Genomic DNA, 23,590 nt, shown 5'->3' on the forward strand with positions numbered 1-23,590 from the left:
GTAGAGTGAACGAGTACCTCGAGAGAAACGCGTACCATCTAGACCACATCTTAGCTTTCCATCAGGCGAGATTGTGGGCAAGCGCTTCCCTATCTACAGTAAAAAAATTGTGTAGGCACTGGGGTAATTTATCAAAACTATTTACAACGACCACTCTTGTAATCGGTAAATATCAAAATTAATTCTGCGAAATATCTCATTAAATAATAAATAGTAAGGATTCAGACTTCCTCATAAATTTAAGTCATAATCTACCACGCTCGTTGATGTCATGTCGTCAAACTTTTTGGTTTCATGTCATGTCAGATTCATCAAATTGTTTTTCAGCGGACATTTTCTTTTTCACCCGTTTATTGCATTTGCTATGAATTGAGTGTACAATTTATAAATATGTGTATATGTATGTAATCTATGAAATACTGGATTAATTGATTTATCAGTCATCAACCTGTCTCTTGGTCGCTCGCAAAATTACATCCTAAAAAGGAATGGGCAATACTTTGGTTACAGTGGATAAATTACAAGCCATGTATTGCGATAAATTGATAAGATAAAAAATAAATAATAGCTGTCTTCCATTACTATTTTCAATACTAACTGTGATTATATCTAGGTACATACACGATATTAATTTAAAGTTCGATGAACGTATCCGCGTTTTAAATGCATTATTACGAAAAAAGAATCAGTCTAACCTCATTGAAAAGTTTCAAACTAGATTCCCAGTGTCGGGCGATGCCCTTAATCCGGCCCTGTTCCAAAATCCGTCCTTAGCTGACGTGCCCTACCCATAAGCTACATCTTTTTGATTGAATGAGATACTATTCTTTTCTTGTTTGTACACTATATAAAAATAAACTCGAAAATAAATGAAAACAATAAAAAACGTAATTACTCGTCGAATTGAAAATATTTTACTTATTTCCAGATTAACAAAAACGCAACCGAATGAAAAACTAATTGGAAACTCCAGAGAAAAAAGCGGCGAAAACAAATTATTTCACATATCTTTCCGTAGATAAAATGTACAAAATACCTGCGAACAATTGTGCTTAAATAAAAACATTAAATGGCAAATTTATGAAATAATACTTTTGAAGCTCTTACGCACGCATTGGAAGCAATTTATAAAAAGTAACATAAGAGATTACCATTCCAAGCACAAAGAATTGGGGCTATAATATCACACATAAATAATGAAGCAAATTGTTATAAAGGCCCATCACAACTTCCACAATACTCGCAAGAGCACTTGCCACATACGCCACGCGACATTAAGCCCACTCACGCCGAATAAAGAATAAAAAACATTCCCATCAGAGCAGTCAAATATAAAGCTCGCTATTCACTGTACATCTGTAACGTGTTGCGTCGCGAACGGTGGAAATAAAGTAGCTGAATCACCATTATAATATTTATTTAATTTCGTAATAACCTGGTTCCGTAGACAAATCAGATACTTATATAGTTTAATTAACCGACTTTTTTCATTATAGACTTAATCCTTCCTAATTTAACACCAAGCTATATTCTTTCTGGGTTGAGCCCTTCAATCAAGACCAAAGAAATTTCATTATGGAAATAGGTTCGATCACGGAGATTGACAACGGCTATATTTTTAATCAAAGACTTACGTCTTAAGCCAGCCTTAGTATATATTAATACTGGTATTAAATTTGCTAATAAGTAAACGAATCGATAGGTGCCTTAGAGCGCGGTAGCAAGTCGAAAGAGCGAACTTTTCAATACACTTACGGAGGATACTTCGCAACATTTGACCTCGCACTCGACGCCAAATAATGCGATGTGTGGCAGAACAAGGCTTACCCCATTTCTCCCTTACTGCGAGGAAGTTTGCTCCTAGCTTTAAAGTTAATTAAGAGTCCTCTCTTCGTATTTAGCGCAATGTGTATCGCGGCAAGAAATGTTTTGGCAAATTAGCAATCTTTGTATTTACTTCGCATACATTTAATCAACTAACAAACAAGTTGAATACCCACAGGAAATCATTATATAAACATTTCCCATTTCAATTAATTAACCTTAATTAATACTCTGTAGTTTTTATGTAGTTTAAACAATCTTTTTGATGCCAATACATTTTTATTCGATCAGTAATAGTGAATTTAAGAGAGAATAGGGAATGTATTCTGCATTTAGAAACTATAATGATAAAACTTTATTTTTATATAGAAAAGTGTGTTAATGAAATAAAAACATAATAATTAAATGCGATCCCAAGTTTGACCATTGGCCTTTGGCGGATATCCGCCCACGGCGCTACGCCTCAAAACAAACGAAAGACAGGTGCGGAATAAAGCTTAACTTAAGTTTTGTACTTTTATCTTGGCTTATAAAAATATTTATGACCCGCTCTCGATCCTATTGTCCCTTCCTTTTTATTTGTACGAACCGAACAGTAAATTCAAAGAGGCTTTAGGCTTTTCCTAAATTACTAAAACGGAATTTTAAATGTTCTTAATTTCAATATCCATCGCAAAAAGATTTCTAAAAGCAATGTTTTACAGGCTCATCATAACTTATTACAGAAATATGCTATCTACCAATAATATTATCTAACCACAGATTATTCTACAATTTCAATTACAGTCTGTGGTAATGATAGAATTTAATAACGATTAATGACGTTGAGCGAATACAACAAATATTGGCCGGAAATGTTTCAAATAAAGTAACCAAAGCTCACTATTCTCCACGAGGCGACCACTGAATAACTGGCAAAATAATGTTTAAAAATATAAAACTTCCGAATTCCAAACAATAAAGCTTTAGAATTGAAACTCCCGCGAATGTAGCGTGAATTTGGAATATCTTCGATGACAAATTCCGCCGCACAAATACGCCAAAAAGTACGTAAATACAATACATTGTTCCGGAGCAAATATTACCTTAGAACGTTTCACGAAATACCAAATAAAATAGAGGAAAAGTTCAGTGTTCCAACGTCGCTTTTGTCTTTTAAAAGCGTTAATATCTTGGTACTTTTTGTTCAGGCACCTCATATATGGGAAATTATGTTAGCGGAGGACCGTTTTCCTTTTTCACGGAACCGATAAATGGGTGGAATTATTAATGCCGTGTATGCCGCTACCAGCTGCGAGCCTCATATTGATATTCTTAAAATTTCCCTAGAATGTGACTTATCTCGGCCCGTACTTCATCGCTATACATATATTTTAATAAAATATTGCATCGCATACTTTACATTGCACTCGTAATTTTTAATAATATATGGTTGACTACATTATATTAGAAATATATGGAATGCGCCGTATTATATTCTCCACTACCCGGAAAACAGTATGACCCGATGTATAAATCATTATTTACATCGGGTCATACTCATTTCCGTGTATCAGAAATGTAATTTATTTAAATGAAGAAAATGCCTGGAACTGCATAATGTAATTTAAAAAAAATCTTCTTCGGGCGATTTTTTTTTAAATATAATAATTAAAACAGTAGGCATTAAATAACGAATACTCAAATCAAATCTCACAATTCAAACTACCTTTCTATACACCTACGCAAGGCGTCGTTTGGAACAAACCCAATCACACGTGAAAAATATCAGCACGTCGTATGAATTACGACCGGTCATACACCGCCCTAATCTGTAATCTTCTACATAAATGATTTTTAATCTTCGCCTGATAGTAAACAGCTATGTGCTACAAAAACCCGAGCGCTAGATAGGGATTTATGCCGCAATAACCGGACTACGTTGGAGCGGCTCCAGACGCTGAATCTATTTGCCAACATAAAGAGAACTAGCCTGGAATCGACGATTGCTCCCTAAACTTTCATACAGTGGCTTCGGATCGAAAGCAATTTCAGCCCCCACTTAAATACGACTTAAGAATTATTAGATGTATTCCATCAGCCAATTTTGAAATCGATATTCATAGAAACTCATCCTAAGTATAATAATATTATTCATTCCGAATGTCGTACGTTTATCTGGGAAGCCATAATAAATAATAAATATAACAATTTTAAATTAATAAGGATATAATAACCAAGAAAGAATGGAAGTATTAATATTTAATATATAAAATAGAATTCAATGAGTCACTCGAAGGCATTGTGTAAAAACTCATAACGAACAAAATTTCAAGGCTCAATTCGAGAAAATTCTCATTATAAAAATCAAAGTAGGTCAGTCGTTTTAGTTTAAAGCGTATAAACTGTGGTATAAACTATATATTATACCTTCGCTCAATAATATTTATAAATTGTAGCCTGTAGGTAATATATTTTACATATATTGCACAATAATCAGTTATCATAATTTTTAGTTATATATAAACTTTAGTAAATAAAGGGGAAATATTTTATACAACATTTAAAAATGTGAAGTTATAATTTAGGTACCAAATTGCTTTTTGAAAATTTTTCAAAAAGAAAATGTTTCAACTTTGAAATTAAATGAATTCTGACAATTAATAAAACATTTTACTGTGAAATTTTACCTTTAATTTATGTTCATTACATAATATAATATAACGACGACGAAAGCACCATCGCACCATTGTATTTTATACGCTGAATAAGGCTTTATGTTGTCATTAAATTCAACTTTCGAGAATACAATTTTCATTAATTGTAATCATACCTTGATAAAATTGCAACTCCATAAGGCCTTGGTGTAATAATATATTTAAAAGCAATACGCTGAAACACATACTGAAATATCTTGATTATGTTTCGCCACTTATTTTATGTGTATTATTTTTGAGTCTATATAATTGACACACACAATGTTTATTCCTGCTGCAAGATAGGGAGTGGGATTTCCTCTAACCAAAGTCTTAATCCATAATGCTTGGCATTTGTTTTAATTTTTTAATGTATTTAGTTCAATAGCTATAACAAACCATTCATCAAACATCACTGCTACCGTAAAGTTGCTTTCAACCCTTATAATATTTGTTTTCATAAAACGAACAATATAAATATACTTGAATGGCTTCCTATACGTTTTCGCCGGTATACTCATATGCTGCATTTATTATACGGTATCTTATTCGATCCTAAGACCCCCTCCTATCTTAAAGAAAATTTCAAGTTTCTCAACGAACATTCCTTAACTCTCCGTTCCTCTAACCTTTTAACCTTAAGTATTCCTTCCCACCGTTCTAATTTCTTTCACTCCTCCTTCACTGTCTCCGTCATTAACCTCTGGAATTCGTTACCCGAAGAAATAAGACGTGCTGAATCGATTTTTACTTTCAAAAATAAAGTTAAAAACTATTATAGTAAACTGTCGCAGGCCAATTGTTAACCCTCTTGTTTATTGTATATGCTTATATGTATGTATGTATATTTATGTATGTATATGTATGTATATATATATGTATGTGTCCTTATATATATATATTATATATTATATACATTATATTATCTGTGTAAGTATATAATATTTATAATACAGGTATATATGTATGTATTTACTATGTAGTTATAGTATATAAATATTATTCTGATTCATGCACTTTTATTTATTATGCACCACCATGATTAAGTTAACTATTTTCCTCGACTTTTTTGGGTTGCCTGGTAGAGATCGCTGCCAGCGATAAGGCCGCCTACTGTACATTGATTAATTTATTGTTAAGTTTATAAAATGTATCATATCTGGTGTACAATAAAGTATTTTTCATTCATTCATTCATTCATTCATTCATTCATTCATTCATTCATTCATAAATACCACTCGCCCGCTCTTATCTTCGTTAACAGCTTACATTTAACCCATTGACCACCGTAAGGCCCGATCGGGGCGCGACACAATAGATTTTCTATTGTGTCTGTGATTCCGAGGACTGATGGATTAAAAGGCCATAAATAGATGATTAAACACAGCATTAAAATGCAAAATAGTTGTTTCGATGGGGCAATGTTGAGCAAAGCGAGTATCGTCCATTACTCTGGTTCGCGACTGCAGGTAATGGGGACAACGATTAAGCTAACGACCCACTGTCTTGAAGCTTATTTTATTCAAATATTCATACCTAAACATTAAACTCTTGATAAATAACAGCTATCAAAATGCTTTCTGGCTGAGTTGTTATCTTGCATTTGTGTTGTAAAATTTCTTAGGATGATGTTATGTATTTATTTGGAATAAGAGGCTTTAAAATTTATAGAATGTATAATTTTTTTCTGTTATCCATGCATATTGTTAAATTATTATACGATAATTAAATAATATTATAACTGAAGCGCATTTTAAATACAAAAATATCATTTTTTAAAGATAAAATATATTATTTTTTACTTGTTTGTTAAAATATAGACACTCAATCAACATGTGTACACGTTTTATCCATTTTCCGTCACAAAATGGACTCATAGACCGAAATTGAAATTCATGATACAAAAACAAAATATTTCAACTTTATTTAAGGTAAATTTTTATTAAAAATAACCCAAACTTTGCGATATTGATTAATAAATTATTTTTCAATGCAGCCTGCTCTTAATGAAAGTTCTTTAATTGTAATACATAAAAATGAAACAAAACATATATTTCTCATATATGAAATAATAACTCACAACTTTTTCATTAAAAATTTGAATCAGATTCGCAGCGCAAACGAGATTAAAAGCCGGAACAAATCTGTTTGGAAAGTAAATAATTGAACAATTTCAAAATATCATTCTCGTAAAGTGGATGACATTCGCGTCGCTTACCTACCGCTGTAATTCAGTTTTAGTGTCACATTATCGTTAGCATAATAAGGGAACAGCTGGGCTTCACTCGCTCTGGTATCTTTTACTCTACAACATTGAAACACTTGTTTAAACACTCCTTCATTTAACTTTAACTACAAAAAAATAGCCTCACTCACTGATCAATGATCATTCACCGAACAAATGTACCTTAAAAGCTTAATATGTTAATATTATCCTTTAGAGCTAACAGAATCTATCCTTCCAGTTCTTTTTTTTTATTTTTAGACCAAACTTTTGGAACTTTCACTTGTAAAGCATCAAGTATAACTAATGTGCAAAAAGGCGGTCAATTAATTCTTAGTATTCATACAAACAACTTCAAACAAAATAAACAGAAACGAGCGAGTCTAAAAACCTTTCAGAACCTGATTACACATGAAAAACCCAACACAAGAAAATACTAAAGGTCAAATAAATTAAAACGGAAAAATGTTGGCGCTATTCAAATTGAAAAACTTAAAAGAAAGTATTGAAGGTCGTAACTTAATCAAATAAATTTTCTTCAGTATTTATAAGTACAGTATAGTAGTCAACCTCAATATTTATTTTGAGTTTTGATTTAAATGCATTCAATTATTATTATTAAACACATTATACAGAGAAAATTACTTAATGCTGAACTGTATCATGTTGAACCAATCACTCCAAAGAAATATATCGAAGAAGAAAAATAAATTGTAAGGTATTCTTCTTTATATCAAAGGACTAGCTTTATTCAACAGGGGTGTCGGATTGGACACTAGTTACCAATTGGTAGAACCTTTACACGCTAGACCTGCTAGGTATCTTTTCCGCATAAAAATAATTTTATGGGCATACAAATTAGTCATTCAAATAAATGGTCGCATCATTAAATTCCAAAAAATATACATGTATTCAACTGTGTCAGCAGAAAAAGTTAACTTTATAAAATGGCCGCTAATTTCAACCGCATAATTAAGTACAAGAACATCACAAGAACTAAAAAGAAAACACTGGCCGAAGCTTCTTAATTACAAAAGATGCTTATCTTAACTGCAGTATTAAAGACTCTTCGGACTGAGATTGAGACGTTAAAAACTGGATAAACCGAGACCTAGTTACTGTTTTCATGGAATAAATTAAGAATCTACTTTAGTTGTTTCATAAGTCGTACCTTAAATATTTGATTTTACTGAATAGAAACAAGCTAAATACACTATGCTATTTGCGATGGCTTTTATTTTAATACAAGTATAATAAGTCTTTTTATGCAAATTTTAATTTTATATTTTCGAAGCAATTTTTTAAACGTAATAAATATTGCAAGTATACCTACTGCGCACGATTTATACTATGTTTAAAAAAATTAATAAATATTTTTTCCTATCTGATTACGTAAATAGCATAGACAGTCTGATTTCATTGCCTTTTGAATGGTATTATTAAGCCTACCACCCAGAACCCATAGATATTCTTTGAATCCTACCCTTATTGAAAAAGAGATTTCGAATAAAGCCATATTTCGTGCCAAATAGCCGATTGAGTTTGCCACAGTCAATCATACGTCACTTGTCTAACCAATTTTGTTATTGGAAACATGCAGCTACGCCAAGCCGAAGTTTTCGAGCATTGAAATGCTATTTTGGCTCAATCAATACCCAGTTTATTGTGAGAGAGTTAGCGATTCCTACGACAATAGATTTAACAATATAAACAATACAATTTGTAGCAATATGTTACTTTTCATTAAAAACTATATGCAGCATGCTAAGTATTATTGTATAAGTCTTAGTCAACAACGTGTCCTGACCCTTAAAATAGTTTTCATCCAAAACGCCGCGTAAATAATTCGCAATCATAAATCACAGTGATGGGGTAAATTAGGATCAAATGTGGTTGGAGCAAAAGTTAGATGATACACGAAAGGCGAGACCAAGAGAAATTCCCACTTTAAGGTATAATGGCTTACACCACTCTGCTTTACACCCTAATGACGTCTGCCCTTTTTAATGAAAATAAGTTTTGCACCCCGTCACTCTTTTTAACGAGATTATTAAAACATCCACTCAATTAAACAATGAAATGTTACTTTGAAACTGTCGAGGTACTATTTCAAATTAAATAACTATGTGGTTGTGCCGTTCAAAGTAAGTAAATGTGTTACGTCCTACCTCTCATCTTTCCTTATTATAAGTCCATTGAATTAATGTTTTTTACTCCCAAATATTATGGCTATAAACAATTTGCATTTATTTTTCCTTCATACACCAAAACCAATTAAAATTCAACTAGTATCGATGTTATATTTTGAACAATATTACATTTGAATATGTAAATCTATTCTTATCTATGAATATTCGCGGGCAATAACGACGCAAATCGATTTAATGTTAAACAATCAACCAAATATTTGCCAAGTGTATTGTGATAAATTTGGGCACAATTTGTATACCTCCCATAAATTTTCTAATATCGTACCCAACTATCAAACTGAGTTATGTAATAAGAATGTATAGCTAACGCTTTTGTAGATGTATGCTTTGTAGCTGCCCTACGAAATAACTGAATAAAGGAAAATGTACTATAAAATTTAACATAATTTTATACTTTTCCGAAGGGAAAAAAAATAATTCGGTTTCATCAATCAAGTAGAATGATTATTTTTATTATAAAAAAATGATTTTTTTTTTTTTTCATTAACTAAACGAAACATTGAAAAGATCTATTTATGAAACCCAAAATATGGAATATTTTTCTTCGCAATATTGATGCAATATCTTCGCAGTATTTCTAGACGTTTATTTTAAAATGCCAGTGATTTTTAACTACTGTGGTCCTAAAAATTCACTCAGGCCACAATATGAAATCCTTCGAAAGAGAAAACCTACCCAGGGACTGGGTTTTCATTCATATAAAAATGCAATAGCTTCGTATGACGGAACGGCCCAACTTTTTACAGCATAGATTTTTTCGTTCAATATAAAAGAACTTTTTAATTTATCATATTATCCTGTTAACTTTTCCACGCAATGTTTTACAACAGCAGTTTGAATAAATAAACTATTTACATAAAGTATTTCATTTCCTACGGGTATATCACACCTAATGTATTAAAAGAAAGATTGAAAATAAAAGATTGAAAGATAAAGATAAAAAAGATAAAAAATAAAAATTAAAAGATAAAGAAGATTAATTAAAGATCCTATTTAAAGATTGAAATGGAAGCATTATTATGTCTTGCAATAATTAAAAAAATTTCATTTATACGTGTTACGTGTATTAACATTAAACCCTGCGGTAACACGTTGAAAATATGGGTTTAAAATTTATTTCTCGGTGGCTTAAAGTAAAAAAAATAATATCACTTCTTTAGTTTTTTCTATGATAGTAAGCACCAATTCTACCGATGTAGGTAATACATAAGGCGAAATAAATCTTATATATAAAAATGAATCGCAAAATGTGTTGGTAAGCGCATAACTCGAGAACGGCTGAACCGATTTTGATAATTCTTTTTTTATTATATTCCTTGAAGTACGAGGATGGTTTTTATGTAGAGAAAACGTAAATATGTACCACGGGCGAAGCCGGGGCGGACCGCTAGTAACAAATAAAACTTCAAAATACAGTTCAATTTCAAAATTAATTATAAATCATATCGCAAATACAGAAAAGACATAGACAATACTAAAAGGTCAACTTTTCAATTTCCGTGTATTCCTTAGTGTCCTCGTACAGCCAATATTGATCTTTTCCCTCGGGCTGTCTGATTGATCGTGGAGGTTATATATTTTTGTTCGTGCCTTAATTTATTTTAGTAATTACTTTTTTAATGTTAGAGTGGGCAAACGATTAGTTGGGTTGCCTGATGGCAAACGATCATCACCGTCGTCCGTCCAAGAAAGCTCTACCACAACCTTGGCAGCTTTAAGAGGTAAGATTTGGTGACAGGACAGAAGCCAGTTTTATTAATATGAAATGGTCTTCAACCATCATCTCAGTATTTAAAATTGATTCATAAAATATTATATACCTAATACTCTAATTTCGCAATGATACTACTCATACATTACAATCTATATTACATCTGTCGAGAAAATGAACTTTAGCCCAGATTCCAGGCATTTTAATGTTCTCCAGCTTGATAAAAGTCGTCGACGGGTGAATTTCATTAAAATCGCCTGCGTTAGTTCAGTTAGGGTGCAAAAACCGTGCAAGCGTAAGTTAAACGAATTTTAAATAACGTGGAAAACTTTTCCCGGGGTCGAATTTCCATTACGCCTGATGATAGTCAATTGAATTGCTGATTATGCGGAGTTCACTATAAATAAAGGGCTTTTTACCCACTCGTGCAGCGCGGTATGGATATGAAGTTTTTATTGTCCATTTTATTATGATTTATTCACCGCCTTTGTATTTCTAGATGTGAGTAATATCGTCATTCCAATTAAAAGAAAGTTATGCAAACTGTTTCATATTTTATTATCAAACTTGATGAATGCAAAAGATTTTACCATTTACAGTATCTTGATCTATTAAAGTACATGTTATGAAAAAGCACGACATCATGGAAAGAAAAACCTAATTTCCATATTTGACGATGGACAGAAAATAAAAGCAGCAAAGTGCGAGTCGGACTTGCGCACTGAAGTATCCATACCTACAAACCTTATCATATTCTATGATGTAAACGTACAGTACATCATAGCATAATATGATAAGTACGTACGTACGTACCCGAAACGTACGTAGGTTTTGATCCCTTTAAGAACATCGAAAATTTTGATGTATTGAATTTTTTTATGTATTTGATTTTGATGAATTATAGTTGGCTCAGATGTTAGATTTTTACAACAGACGATAGACCTTAGAATTTTATATAAATTTCAGCTTGACGCGTCAATGAGTATAAAGGTCCATCTCCTCCTCCTCACGTCCTTCACATTGCGGGCCTCTATTAATAAATAAATATATTAAATTATACTTTATATTTTACCTAATCTTAAATATGATCTAATTTTAAATATGCTTTATGTTCGAATACAAAAAAAAACTACTTGTTAATGTCTGTATTTCCTGTATTGTATGTGTTAAAACCAAAATCAATTGGTTAACTTTAAATAAAATTTCCACTTAAATATAGATAGATAGAAAATTAAAAGAGAAATTATCTATAATATTTCTGTTTAATTACACACAACCACTCATACATCAACGTTGTTTAATATTATTTTGAGAAGCGCACCGCCATTAATTAACTCATTGGGCTTTATCAACAAAATATCGAACACGGTTGTTATTTTTTAATTTCACTAAGAAAGCAGCGCGGCTTTATAAAAAAGAAAATATAAATTCGTTATACGGAACAATAACTAAGGTACATTTTTCTGAAGAAAGGGTTTTTAGCCTAAAACGCCGGTTGAAATAGGGTTTCCTTTGTTGTGCCCAAATTACTTTTATATGCCAAAAAACGACTACAAACGCTGTTCACTAATAATGTGCCCATACAAAAACCGCTCATTATTTTCCATTCGTACGTTTGTACCATTTGTTAATATAAAGCATTTGTTGCTGCAAAATTAACGAATGCTCCATCCGCGATGCGGATATTTAATATATTAGAAAAATATTCAAAACCGCGGTGAATTGCTGTTTGGATTTAGATTTTAAGACTATGGTTTATTGTTTTTATTTTTTATCGTGATACACTTCAGTTATAAAAGTTTATTTTTGTAATGGAAAATACAATAATAACATTTTATCTCTACCCATCGATTTTTTGTAACTAAATGAATTGTTGTAATGTAAATATATAAATTTGAAATATTAGGTACCTACTGCATATCGAACATTTATCGTATAACCTAAAATTCTATTTTAATTTTGACTTTTTACAAGATATAAGCTTTAACATTGCCAATTGATTCCGAATAATAGCAAAAGTAGAGAAGCAAGACAAAATTTAGCTGACCCCGAGTGCAATGGAATTTCCTTTGTTGAGTTCTGCGGAATATAATAGAACAATTGTCGACCGTTCAGCCGCGACACAGCGGGCCATACACGATATAAATGTTTGTGCATTACTCAAATCTGAAATTCCTTGCAGAAAAGAACTATAACACATATTCCAGAACAGCCTATTGTCTCTAAAATGGCATTCAGATACGCTAATATTACAAGCTTTTCCTCTATTTTGTGTTAATTCCAAATCCGACATAATCCTATTTCGTTAAGAAGATTGTGAGTTAACGATGATAGATACATTCTTAGCGTAATCCCATATAATATAATAGGGCGAAAAATGTTAAATCGTTTCACATTGGATAGCTAATGAGATTTATGAGGGAAAAGAAATAAACACAATTATGGAGATATTGCAATATCACGTAGATGAAATTATGTTTGTATTGGGAAGATCGCTTTTATTGCGGAGTTAATTTATATTTATCTTCCCGTTAGATACCTGCTATTGTATTTGCGTCCGTTTACCCAAAACTTTCAGCGCTAATGGCCGGTGAAAATCCATGGAAACAAGCTATAATGATGACCTTTATCAGCATCATTATAAAAACAAAACAAAAACTTATTGTAAACAATAACCAATTTCTTTATTCTAGGTATTTATAGTCCAGGATCCTTCGCCCATTTTTGCAAGTGATTACTATCAAGCTAATTTTCAGTGAGTAGCTTTATTTTGATGAGACGCCCAATAATTTCATGTACGAAACTCTCGATTGTGGTAGCTAACAGAGGTAAAAAGGATATTTTTTTTTTTATTTGATGGTTCGTTTTTGCGTGCGGCCCGACAGAAATAGTTTTTAAAGTTAAGTCTAAACTTATAGCGGTTATCGTTTGACTATAAACAATCACAACACGACAACGTGCTATAAATCTAGTTAACAGAATAGGTCTCGATTGTTTTGTAGCATACAAGTTAGTTCGTAAATTACTGGCTAACAAGAATCCATCCAATTTATGTGCACCACACGAGTGTGGCCGGCTTCGTGTTCGAATTCACATAATTCTACTGCACTGCTCAAATTAGTGACGATCAACAGATTTACATGAAAGTGAAGAATACGATGAAATAATGTTAGATACATTTTTGTTGTATACAGGCTATGCGAATGGAATTGATGTATTTAAATAAAAATTATATTATGTATAAGGTTTTGTTTTTACTCAGACTATGTGAATTAATTTTATGTACCACTCATCATAATTTTTGTATAGAAATGTATACTTTTATACAAAATGACAGTTGATTAGGTACTAAAAGCTTAAAATTCAGCATGCAATATTTTATAAACGACGATATTAGCCCACCTTTTTTTTTTTTTTTTTTTTTTTTTAAAAGGCACCCGTCATCACAGGGTGTTCGCGCCACCTCTGGATTATAGTCCAGAGACTTTTTTTGCTTTTTTTTTTTTTTTTTTGTTCAATTTTTAGAAATATTAACATACTCTGCCCACCAGAGACTAAAGAGCAGTAACAGCCCTTTTGTGATTTTTCGTTTTATTAGTGATTCTGAAAGCGGGTTTCTTAAGCTTTCTATTGAATTAACTTACTTATTTCTAAGACTATAAGAATGGTTTTTATTTAACAGTTTTCACTTACTGCAAACGAAAAAAATTAACAATTTGGCGTGATTTCCCAACTAAAATACAGTATAAATTATACTGCAGATTAAATTTTAAGGTTTCATAACTAAAATGCAGTAAGCAATATAATTTTACAGTTCTATAGATAGTTTTATATTTCTGGAAAAAAATAAAAAAAAAATTAATACGCAGTAAAATTTACCGCCATACAAGCTATTTTTACTGCAAATTAAGAAAATACAATTTATTGTCACGAACTCCCAACTAAAATGCAGTAAAATCAAAGCTTGTCGCATTTTAGTTGTGAATACTTAACATTCTTTTATCATTATAAACTGACTAACACGCAGTAAAATACAGCATTACTGCAGATTAGTTTGGATAGCATAATGACACAGATATGATTATTCCTAGCTAAAGTGCAGTTAATGTTTTAAATACTGCAACTGTGATCTAGCTATTTTTCTTACTGCACTAGTAAATTGAACACTTTTTTCTTAAAAAACTAACTAAAATGCAGTATTTTTTTGACCTTACTGCATGTTAGTTGGGTTTCTTGACAAAATAACTGATCCAAACGCAGTAATAGGGCTTTTTGCTGCATTTTACTAAGTTTAAAATGGTATTTTTTACAAAAAAGGCTATGCAGTAATAGGCACCAAAAAGAATAAATGGCCATAATAAATTCAGTTATTAAGATATATTTTTTTTTATTGCTTTAACGTGTGAACCTATGCCTTTACAACCTTTCTGCATTCAAATTTTTTTGCTTATCATTCTGTTGATTTTTTAAAATCAATTCTTAACTTTAAATGCGTTTTACTCGAAATCGTGATTTTGCTGTTACTGCACTTTAGTGTATGGTGGGCAGTACTGGTAACATATAAATATAAATAATGTACAATTAAAATTATAAGAACTTAAATTAAATTACAATATAAAATAGAATCAAAATTATTAAGTGAAAATTCAATAAAAACACGGCACAAAAACACTCAACTTAATCCTATACTTATCACAGTTAAACTAATATCACACACTATTTCTTTGGTTAACTACGACTACAATATGCTTACAATATTGTAAGAACGCATCCCTACACTTATCCCCCAGGGCAGAAGGCAGATTCTCACCCGTCATCGCCATGCCCAATCTTTGTTCAATAGCATATCTATTGCTTGCAAAAATTGGGCACTCGAGTAACAGGTGAGGAACCGTCTCCTCAACTCCAGGCTGACATAGACACGACGGATTATCCTTCAGCTTGAATCTGTTCAAGTAGAAGGCGAATCCGCCGTGACCAGTCAGTACTTGTGTGGTGTGGTGTGTGATGTTTATTTTCCCGACTACCTTGTATGCAGCAGCAGCGCTTGGGAAAAAGAGCTTCGTGACTCCGGCCGTTCCTCCTACATCGTATCTCCTATCCCATTCGCTGATCGTATCCTGTCTCAAAATACGCTTGACGAATGAAACAGGACACAGATCGTAATCCGGTTTCCTCCTCAACCCCAGAGCGGCCTCCTTGGCTAACTCGTCTGCCCGTTCGTTCCCCTTAAGCCCCGCGTGCGCCTTAATCCAAAACAGGGAGACCTCCCGCCTCTGCAATGCAGCGTTTCGGAGGGCCGCCCGTGTTTGCACAGCCAGGGGATGACGGGAACTCAGGGTAACCGCCTGGAGCGCCGATCTGGAGTCGCTGAAGACACCGACCTTTGCCGCTCCGCTCTTGCAGGCTATGTCTACTGCTCTTTTGAGCGCTAGGAGCTCAGCCTGATAGACGGTACAATACGGTGGCAACGCAAGCTTAACGGCCTTTGTCTCGGCCTCACCTTTCCATACGGAAAGGGCGGCTCCGACGCGACCCTCAATCTTGCTGCCGTCCGTATAGACCCTGTGGACGTGGCTGTCAACCACGTCGGCATAGGTGTCCTCATCTACCAAGCCGAACCCCAGCTCTACCTGCTCTGCCGGATGTGGGTCCTCAATCGCGGGTGCCATTCGTTCCACCTCCCTGTCCCTCAACACCGCCGGGTGCGACACACCCCTCCCGATCTCATAAAGCCTCGAAGCTTCGAGTATCCTGAGATCAAGAGGGAGAATCCCAGCCAACAGCATCGCAGAGTTCAGGGAGACAGTCCGATATGCTCTGCAGATCTTCAAGGCAAAACCCCGTTGAACGGTGTTAAGCCTCTTTTGGACCCCCATCTTTTCCGCTGTGGGTGCCCACGCTGCTGATGCATACAAGATAGTCGGTTCACTTTTTTTAGCCCACCTTGCGTCGTCAATGATTTTAGAAATTAATCTATTATTTTGACTTTTTATATATTGAAATAGGAATATTATTGTTGAAATAGATCAAAGATTGTTGACGTGGACGAAAATAGAAATCTATATAGTAAATAGTCTGCCATACAAATATTAATAACAATTAAAATTAATTAATAAATTCCCAAGCATTTTTGAATCCCTTCGTTGTATTAAATATTTTTCGATAATAACAATGAGTTCGCTGTAAGAAAGCACGTCTTTTCCTCTCCTTTCTTAAAATTCAATATTAATTCCACGTCATGTTTTCCAAAGCATAGTATATTATAATGAGCGCCTTACACAATCTTTAAATAAAACAAAAATGCTTTGTATACCTAACGAGGATTCTTTTGTGCTATTTTTTTCTATTACGACGGCTAGCGTTCTGGTAATGGATGCCATTTATTTTCATAAACTCGAGTCTAAGATATTCTGTATATTAACAAAAGTAGCTTAATAGAGATTATATAACGCGTCTGTAAGAACTACCAAATGTACTACTTACTTATTTTTTGAGCAGGAGTTTCTTTATTTTTTGCTGATCGTTAACGTTTTCGAACAAATTGTAAAGTATATTTTCTTTTAACAAATGTTGTCTACAGAAATTTTTACACCTATAATGAGCTTTCGCATACGAACGAGCCGGTTTCGATTAAAGGTGCAAGCTATCTTGAAATATTTTTTATGTTCGATTCAGCACCAATTATAAAAAGTAAATGTTGATCCTACTTATTACAATATTTATATTGAAAAAATACAGCACTACGCATACTGCCCGCGATAAAATTAATAAAAACATTTCACAAATATCATTGGTGTACATGTAAACTTTAAACGACAGAATGAAAACGAAATTACAAAAACATTTAAGGCTTAAATAATTCCACGAAAGCATATCGCAAACATTTGTTTACGGGATAAACAAAACACTTTAAACATATAGCTACATTTCAAAAAACAAAGAAAACGTAACAATAAAACAAGCACATTCATATCGTCACATAACAATTCCGCGCCACATATCTGTTTCATATTTTTCTTTTATTACGTACAAAAGCCCAGATAATGTGCTGTGATCATACGATGTTGCCACATAATCAGCACTCATGGCCGCATAAATAATTGATGGCCATTCCCATATCTAAGAGCATGATTCTAAGAATATATGTCGCTATGTGAACATAATTTCCTTGCGGTTAGCTTTCCGTTGCCTATTCCACAAGGAATTAACTTATATCATGGAATCGCTTTTATTCGAGTGTTCGATATTCGAATACTACTAATTGCATTTTTTTTTTTCTTTAAAACTATGGGCATAGCACACACATACAGCTTAAATGCTCATTAGAAACAATATTATATTTCATCTTAACCAATTTAAGAACAAAACTGGCAAGTCTACAATGGCCCCACAAAAACTGCACCAATTGGATTACGTAATCTAAACCATCTGAACTCTAGCCTTGTTTCGCAAAAATAAAATAACAAAGCGTATAAACGTTCCTCTTGTCTTTTAAAACCGACCAATAAAATAAACAAAATTCAACTTGGCCAGTTGGCTGCGAGAGCGGATATGGTGTGAGGAAATTATCTATTGTGCTATAAACACATGAATGTGCTATACAGAAATAGGAAGAACTTTGTTCTCTAATGTCACGCTTGATAAATTATTCTTGGAATTTAAAATGTACTCACGAATTTTGCTCTCATAAGTCACACATACGGAACTTTGTTTATTAATGTTTTCGCGATTTGAATATTAAATACCCAGGAAAAGTCACATGTTTTCTATACACGACGATAATTCAGTAAATATAAAAAATCAATGAACCATAATCTTCAACACCTATTTAAAAACGGTAGTAACCAAATAGGTAATAAATAAACAAATTTCCATCTCATAAATCCCGTATAACAACAAGAAAACTGCAAATTTATGCAGATTTGATAGCGAAGCCGCGTGTCGTCGGCATTTTTAAGCGCCCGATGTTCTACGATGAGACTTCTTCATGAGCATGTTTATGGTAATATCGTTAGTCGCGATTATTTTCTACAAAAATTTTTCAATATCGCTACATTACACAGATATTCATTAAAAAATATATCATTCACGTATTAACTACGAAATATTTATTAAGGTTGCTGGCTACAAAAATATTAAAATACATACCTCTATATACCTATAGACTTTTATTTGATTTTAAGAAAAGTTATTTATGTTTCATAAGCAGCTTTATGAAAATGCCTAGGGACATTAGGTACAAATAAATATTTCGATTTCTTTACCATAATTTATTCAATTATTTTTTTCACATTAGGTTATATTCTATCTAGTATCTTTAATTAGGTATAATATAGATCCTTTAATAATAGGTAATTTTTCAATTTATAACTAACAAGTATTTAATAACCCCCTGAATAAACTAACAACACTGCGAACAACAGTAGGTAGGTATGAAAAGGCGAAATAACAAAAGATTTCGCATATCGTAAAAAGTAACTTAACTTTTACGACATCACAAAGTCAAAGTTTAACGTCTTCAAAACTTCGAAACTGGTACAAAGTATAAATTATGTCAAACGCATTTCAATAAAAGCGATTTAATGTTCGTCCGTGTTCAATACCTCAAGATTGTAGACGGATATTTGGCAAAAGGCCCGAAATGCGCCTCTGCGAAGGAAAATTAAAAAATTACTTTATGGCTGAAGATTTGATATGTGTAAGGAATGCAAAACCTTCATCAGCACCATATGACCAATTTTTAAATTGGCATTCAAATCTTGTTAATAATAACGGGTATCAAAAGAGAAAATCTTAGACACATGCAGCTTCAATAAATATGTATTGTTGTAATTTATTTGATATTGTAGATAGTGAAATTATTTTTACACACCTCCAACCTCTATGTCTGCAGTAAATCGATATAGATAATATTGTTTACAAAACTGTAACTTTAGTACAATAATTTAAAATAATAATGTGTGTGTGTAATGTTGGGTGGATGACTGCAACTAAGGAAACAATTTTTTTACACATTTTATGTTCAGCTCTACTTTCCTTTCGTCACAATCTGCTTTGGTGGCGATGATGTTTTTTAATATTTTGTGAAAGGAAGTAGTTAAGGGGGCGCATAAAGCAAAATAACCAATCTTCTATTAGATGATACGTGTAATATGCAAGACCAAATCTAAAAAATAAAATATATATCAAACCAGATGATATGTTCAACGAGTCTGTTTAATCAAAAACATAAAATATTAAAATTTACTCGATAAAAAAAAATCACCAAGTTAGCTCTAATTTTCACACTTTTACGTTTTCTACTTGACATGGTAATACTTATTATGATTTTTTTTCATAAACAATTATATTAAAACATTTGCAAGATATTTGTCAGAGCATTTTGTGTAATTACTTTTAGTTTTGGTTTTATCTGCGATAAACGACTTTTATCGTGACAAAATCAAACGTTTATCTCGAGAAAAAAAGAGCGCCAAAAGTGGTTTATCGCAGATAAAACCAAAACTACAAGTAATTACACAAAATGCTCTGACAAATATCTTGCAAATGTTTTAATATAATTGTTTATGAAAAAAAAATCATAATAAGTATTACCATGTCAAGTAGAAAACGTAAAAGTGTGAAAATTAGAGCTAACTTGGTGATTTTTTTTTATCGAGTAAATTTTAATATTTTATGTTTTTGATTAAACAGAATCGTTGAACATATCATCTAGTTTGATATATATTTTATTTTTTAGATTTGGTCTTGCATATTACACGTATCATCTAATAGAAGATTGGTTATTTTGCTTTATGCGCCCCCTTAATACAGCCTACGAAGGAAAAAAATGAGGAAGAATTTTTAACTGCTTACATACCTATACATTTTTATCGTTTTGTGGTGTTATAACTAACTATCTAAGGATATCTACTAAAATTAAATGCAACCGAATACAATGTGTCTTTTTGTTTGTCCATAAAAACCTTTTTCAGTCTAGTGGCTCTACATCTACAATTCCCAGCATTTTGAATAATTCTAGAGTTTGCTAGTTATTTTCGGGAATAATTGTCAGTTCAAAACAAACTACAGTACGCTATTGCATTGTAGAAATGCTATATTATTTTAACTTTAATCAATGTAATAAGTAAATCTAATTTAAAACGGAATTAAAAAATCCGACGCGATCGCCGAAATTTGCATATATACGACTAGGGGACGCATGACCGAACATTTTTTAATTTAGTTTAGAGTAGTGTAATCTGATTTTATCCTTTGAGAAATCTGAATTTTATCATTTAAGTTGGCGACGCTGGGAGCGGGTCTGCCAAAGGCAGTTGGCGTCAGACGCCGCGGAGTACTTGGACAACTTCGATTAACGAGTTCCGAAGATTTAGTGGCGCTGTAATCGCATAAGAATTACGTCTTTCGCAAACTTTATCGCCGATTTTTAGACAATAAGGCCCGAACTCCATAAATTTATAGTCACTTTTCATAAATTCGCAATTAAATTTTGCATAACTACCACCGAATTAAAGTAGAGCAGTTTTTTATCTATTTCAGGATTAAAACTGTATAAAACATTAATATAAGATTATTAAATACTTCTTGGTTAAAATATATACTATACTGCAGGTCAATATATCAATTAATTACGTATAATGCAGAAAACCATAATAAGAAACAAGCAACATAAGCAATTAAGATTGCAGTGTAACCATTATCTAAAAATAATAAACTAATTAAATAAATTACACACAATATAAACCGTCTGACATGTTTATATTTCATCTCGTACCCGGAAGATGTATACGTATGTGAATCACCCTTGCCACGCTATCATAACATTGTATACTTGCAATTACACTGGGATCTGTATATCCGAGTTGAAATGTCGTTTACTTAACAGCAATACAGTAAGTATTTCTATGTGAAAATAATTTACTATTTATGTGATGTACCGGCTCTTGCATTCGGTTTAATTATTATTTTTTGTTTTAAATTTCTTTTTGTGAAGATATGAGCAAATATGTATACATCCGTCCATAGTCCCAGTAATTATCAGCAATGGCATTATACCTGCTATTAAAATTGTAAAATAATCAATATAAAAACACCATTATGAACCGAAAATCTTCCATCAAATTAGCCGGAATTCGACACGTCAATCGTCGGACTCATTATTATTTCTTCGGCGAAAACTCCGCCGAGTTCCACCACTCATTTTGAAGTTAATTAAATGGCTCTTATTGGCGACGTCTTTATTATTGCCTCACTATGTCAGTCTGAGACAGTTCTACACAAGTCTGACTTTCGAACAAGTCGACTTAGCCCGAAGCTATCTATGTTCTCATACATATAGGTATAGATAACTCATCTCGAGTCTATGGAATACATATCAACATTAGTTACGATCTTATTAATGTGAGTACGAAGGCACATACTTGTATATCTCAATATCTTCTAACTTGTTACGTAGATGTTCATTATACGTACATACATATAATAATGTGAATTATGTACCTACATATATGTAACATTGTATATATTCTATACTATGTAATATTGGTGTTCATGGAACAAAGGAAATCGAAACTACGCTTTTATCTTAAGAAGCTATTCGCCAACGTGTTAAGGTTCCTGTTTCAATAAGGTACTGCAGGTTATATAACATAATATGTACATTATAATATTAAATAATATATTACAAGGAGTCTATTTTATTTTATTTCAAGATGTAGAAACGTTACCTTTCATTAAAATGGCATAGATTTAGAGATTTTGTTATAAAATTTAAGTTTTTATGATCAAATTCTAATATCAAACTGTTTTGCTCCTACTTTATAGTAAGGATATAAAATTTATACCTGAGGAAAATAAATTGTATGTAACTATTAAGGTGAGTATCGACTTCGCGCTCCAAGAGATCGAACATTGGCGCGCGCTCCAGCCGCGTGAAATGGATGCGCGCCAAAATGTTCGTTGGAGCGGTCGAACGCGGAGCGGTCCGTTCCGTCGGGTGTCGGTTTTTTACCGCGCATCAAACGTGGCGCGCGCGCCAATGGAGACCGGTTTGTCGTATTTTTTGTGTTTGTTGCGCTCCGAGTAATAATTATGATGGATAACCAAAGTTGCCGTAAATTAATTCAGCTATATGGTACGAAAGAAGTTTTGTGGAACAGTAAAATTTCTTCGTATCATAATAAATCGCTTAGAGATCTTCGCTCGAATTATTGCAAGCGATTTATTGGTTGGAGAGAAATCAGTAGTGAAATGGGAGTCCCTGTGCCGGAGTTAAAGAAAAAAATGCTGCTGCTGTTCGTACACGACTAGCTTCCATGATGAACGGTCAAACACTGGAACAGTTGCCACGCGCGCCAGGCGCGCTTAGTTGATATACTTCAATTATTTGGAACGCGCTCCGCGGAACGCACTCTCGGCGCGGTCATTCATGGCGCGCGCGCCAGGAGCGCGAAGTCGATACCCAGCTTTAGTCTAATTATTCATAATTATGATATCCATGAATTCTAATAACATAACTAAAAGTCAGTTTTAAGTTATTTTCACCATTTTCCTTTAGTTTTTATTGATGGCACTGGCAGAGCAAGGCAAGAGACAGATGACGCACCTGATAATATGTCATATATGGTAAACAGAACAGTGTGGTCGAGTGGTAGTGTTACAGATGCTTTGCTGGCCTTTTTATCATAAATACGCACTTTTCTTTTAGCATTAGTAACTACTGAACCTAGCAAAATATCTGTGTTAATATAACCATTCAAGATATACCTCTGCAATGCGAATGCCTGCTCTAAAATCTCACCACGAGCAGCTTAATGAGACTGAAATTCACTCGACTCTCTTAATATAAACAATATGAAAAGCGCTGTCATAGCATGGTGTATAATTTTCAGTAAATTGAACCAGGGGCCGTCACAGCGGCCGCGTGATTACCTCCAACTCA

The 23,590-nt window shown here is 32.9% G+C and overlaps 1 protein-coding gene across 1 annotated transcript; it reads right to left on the reverse strand.

Annotated features, from left to right (window-relative positions):
• Nucleotides 1–15,198: 15,198 nt before the first annotated feature.
• On the reverse strand, nucleotides 15,199–16,557 carry LOC149906589 (uncharacterized). Its single transcript, XM_090104934.1, has one exon. It carries the CDS (start codon nucleotides 16,521–16,523, stop codon nucleotides 15,354–15,356), a length of 1,170 nt encoding a protein of 389 aa, XP_089961060.1. The 5' UTR covers nucleotides 16,524–16,557; the 3' UTR covers nucleotides 15,199–15,353.
• Nucleotides 16,558–23,590: the final 7,033 nt, after the last annotated feature.

The sequence above is a fragment of the Colias eurytheme genome, chromosome 8, assembly GCF_061535395.1.
Source record: "Colias eurytheme isolate Ceu_HAF_F1 chromosome 8, ilColEury1 Martin Lab GWU primary, whole genome shotgun sequence".
Lineage (NCBI taxonomy): Eukaryota > Metazoa > Arthropoda > Insecta > Lepidoptera > Pieridae > Colias > Colias eurytheme.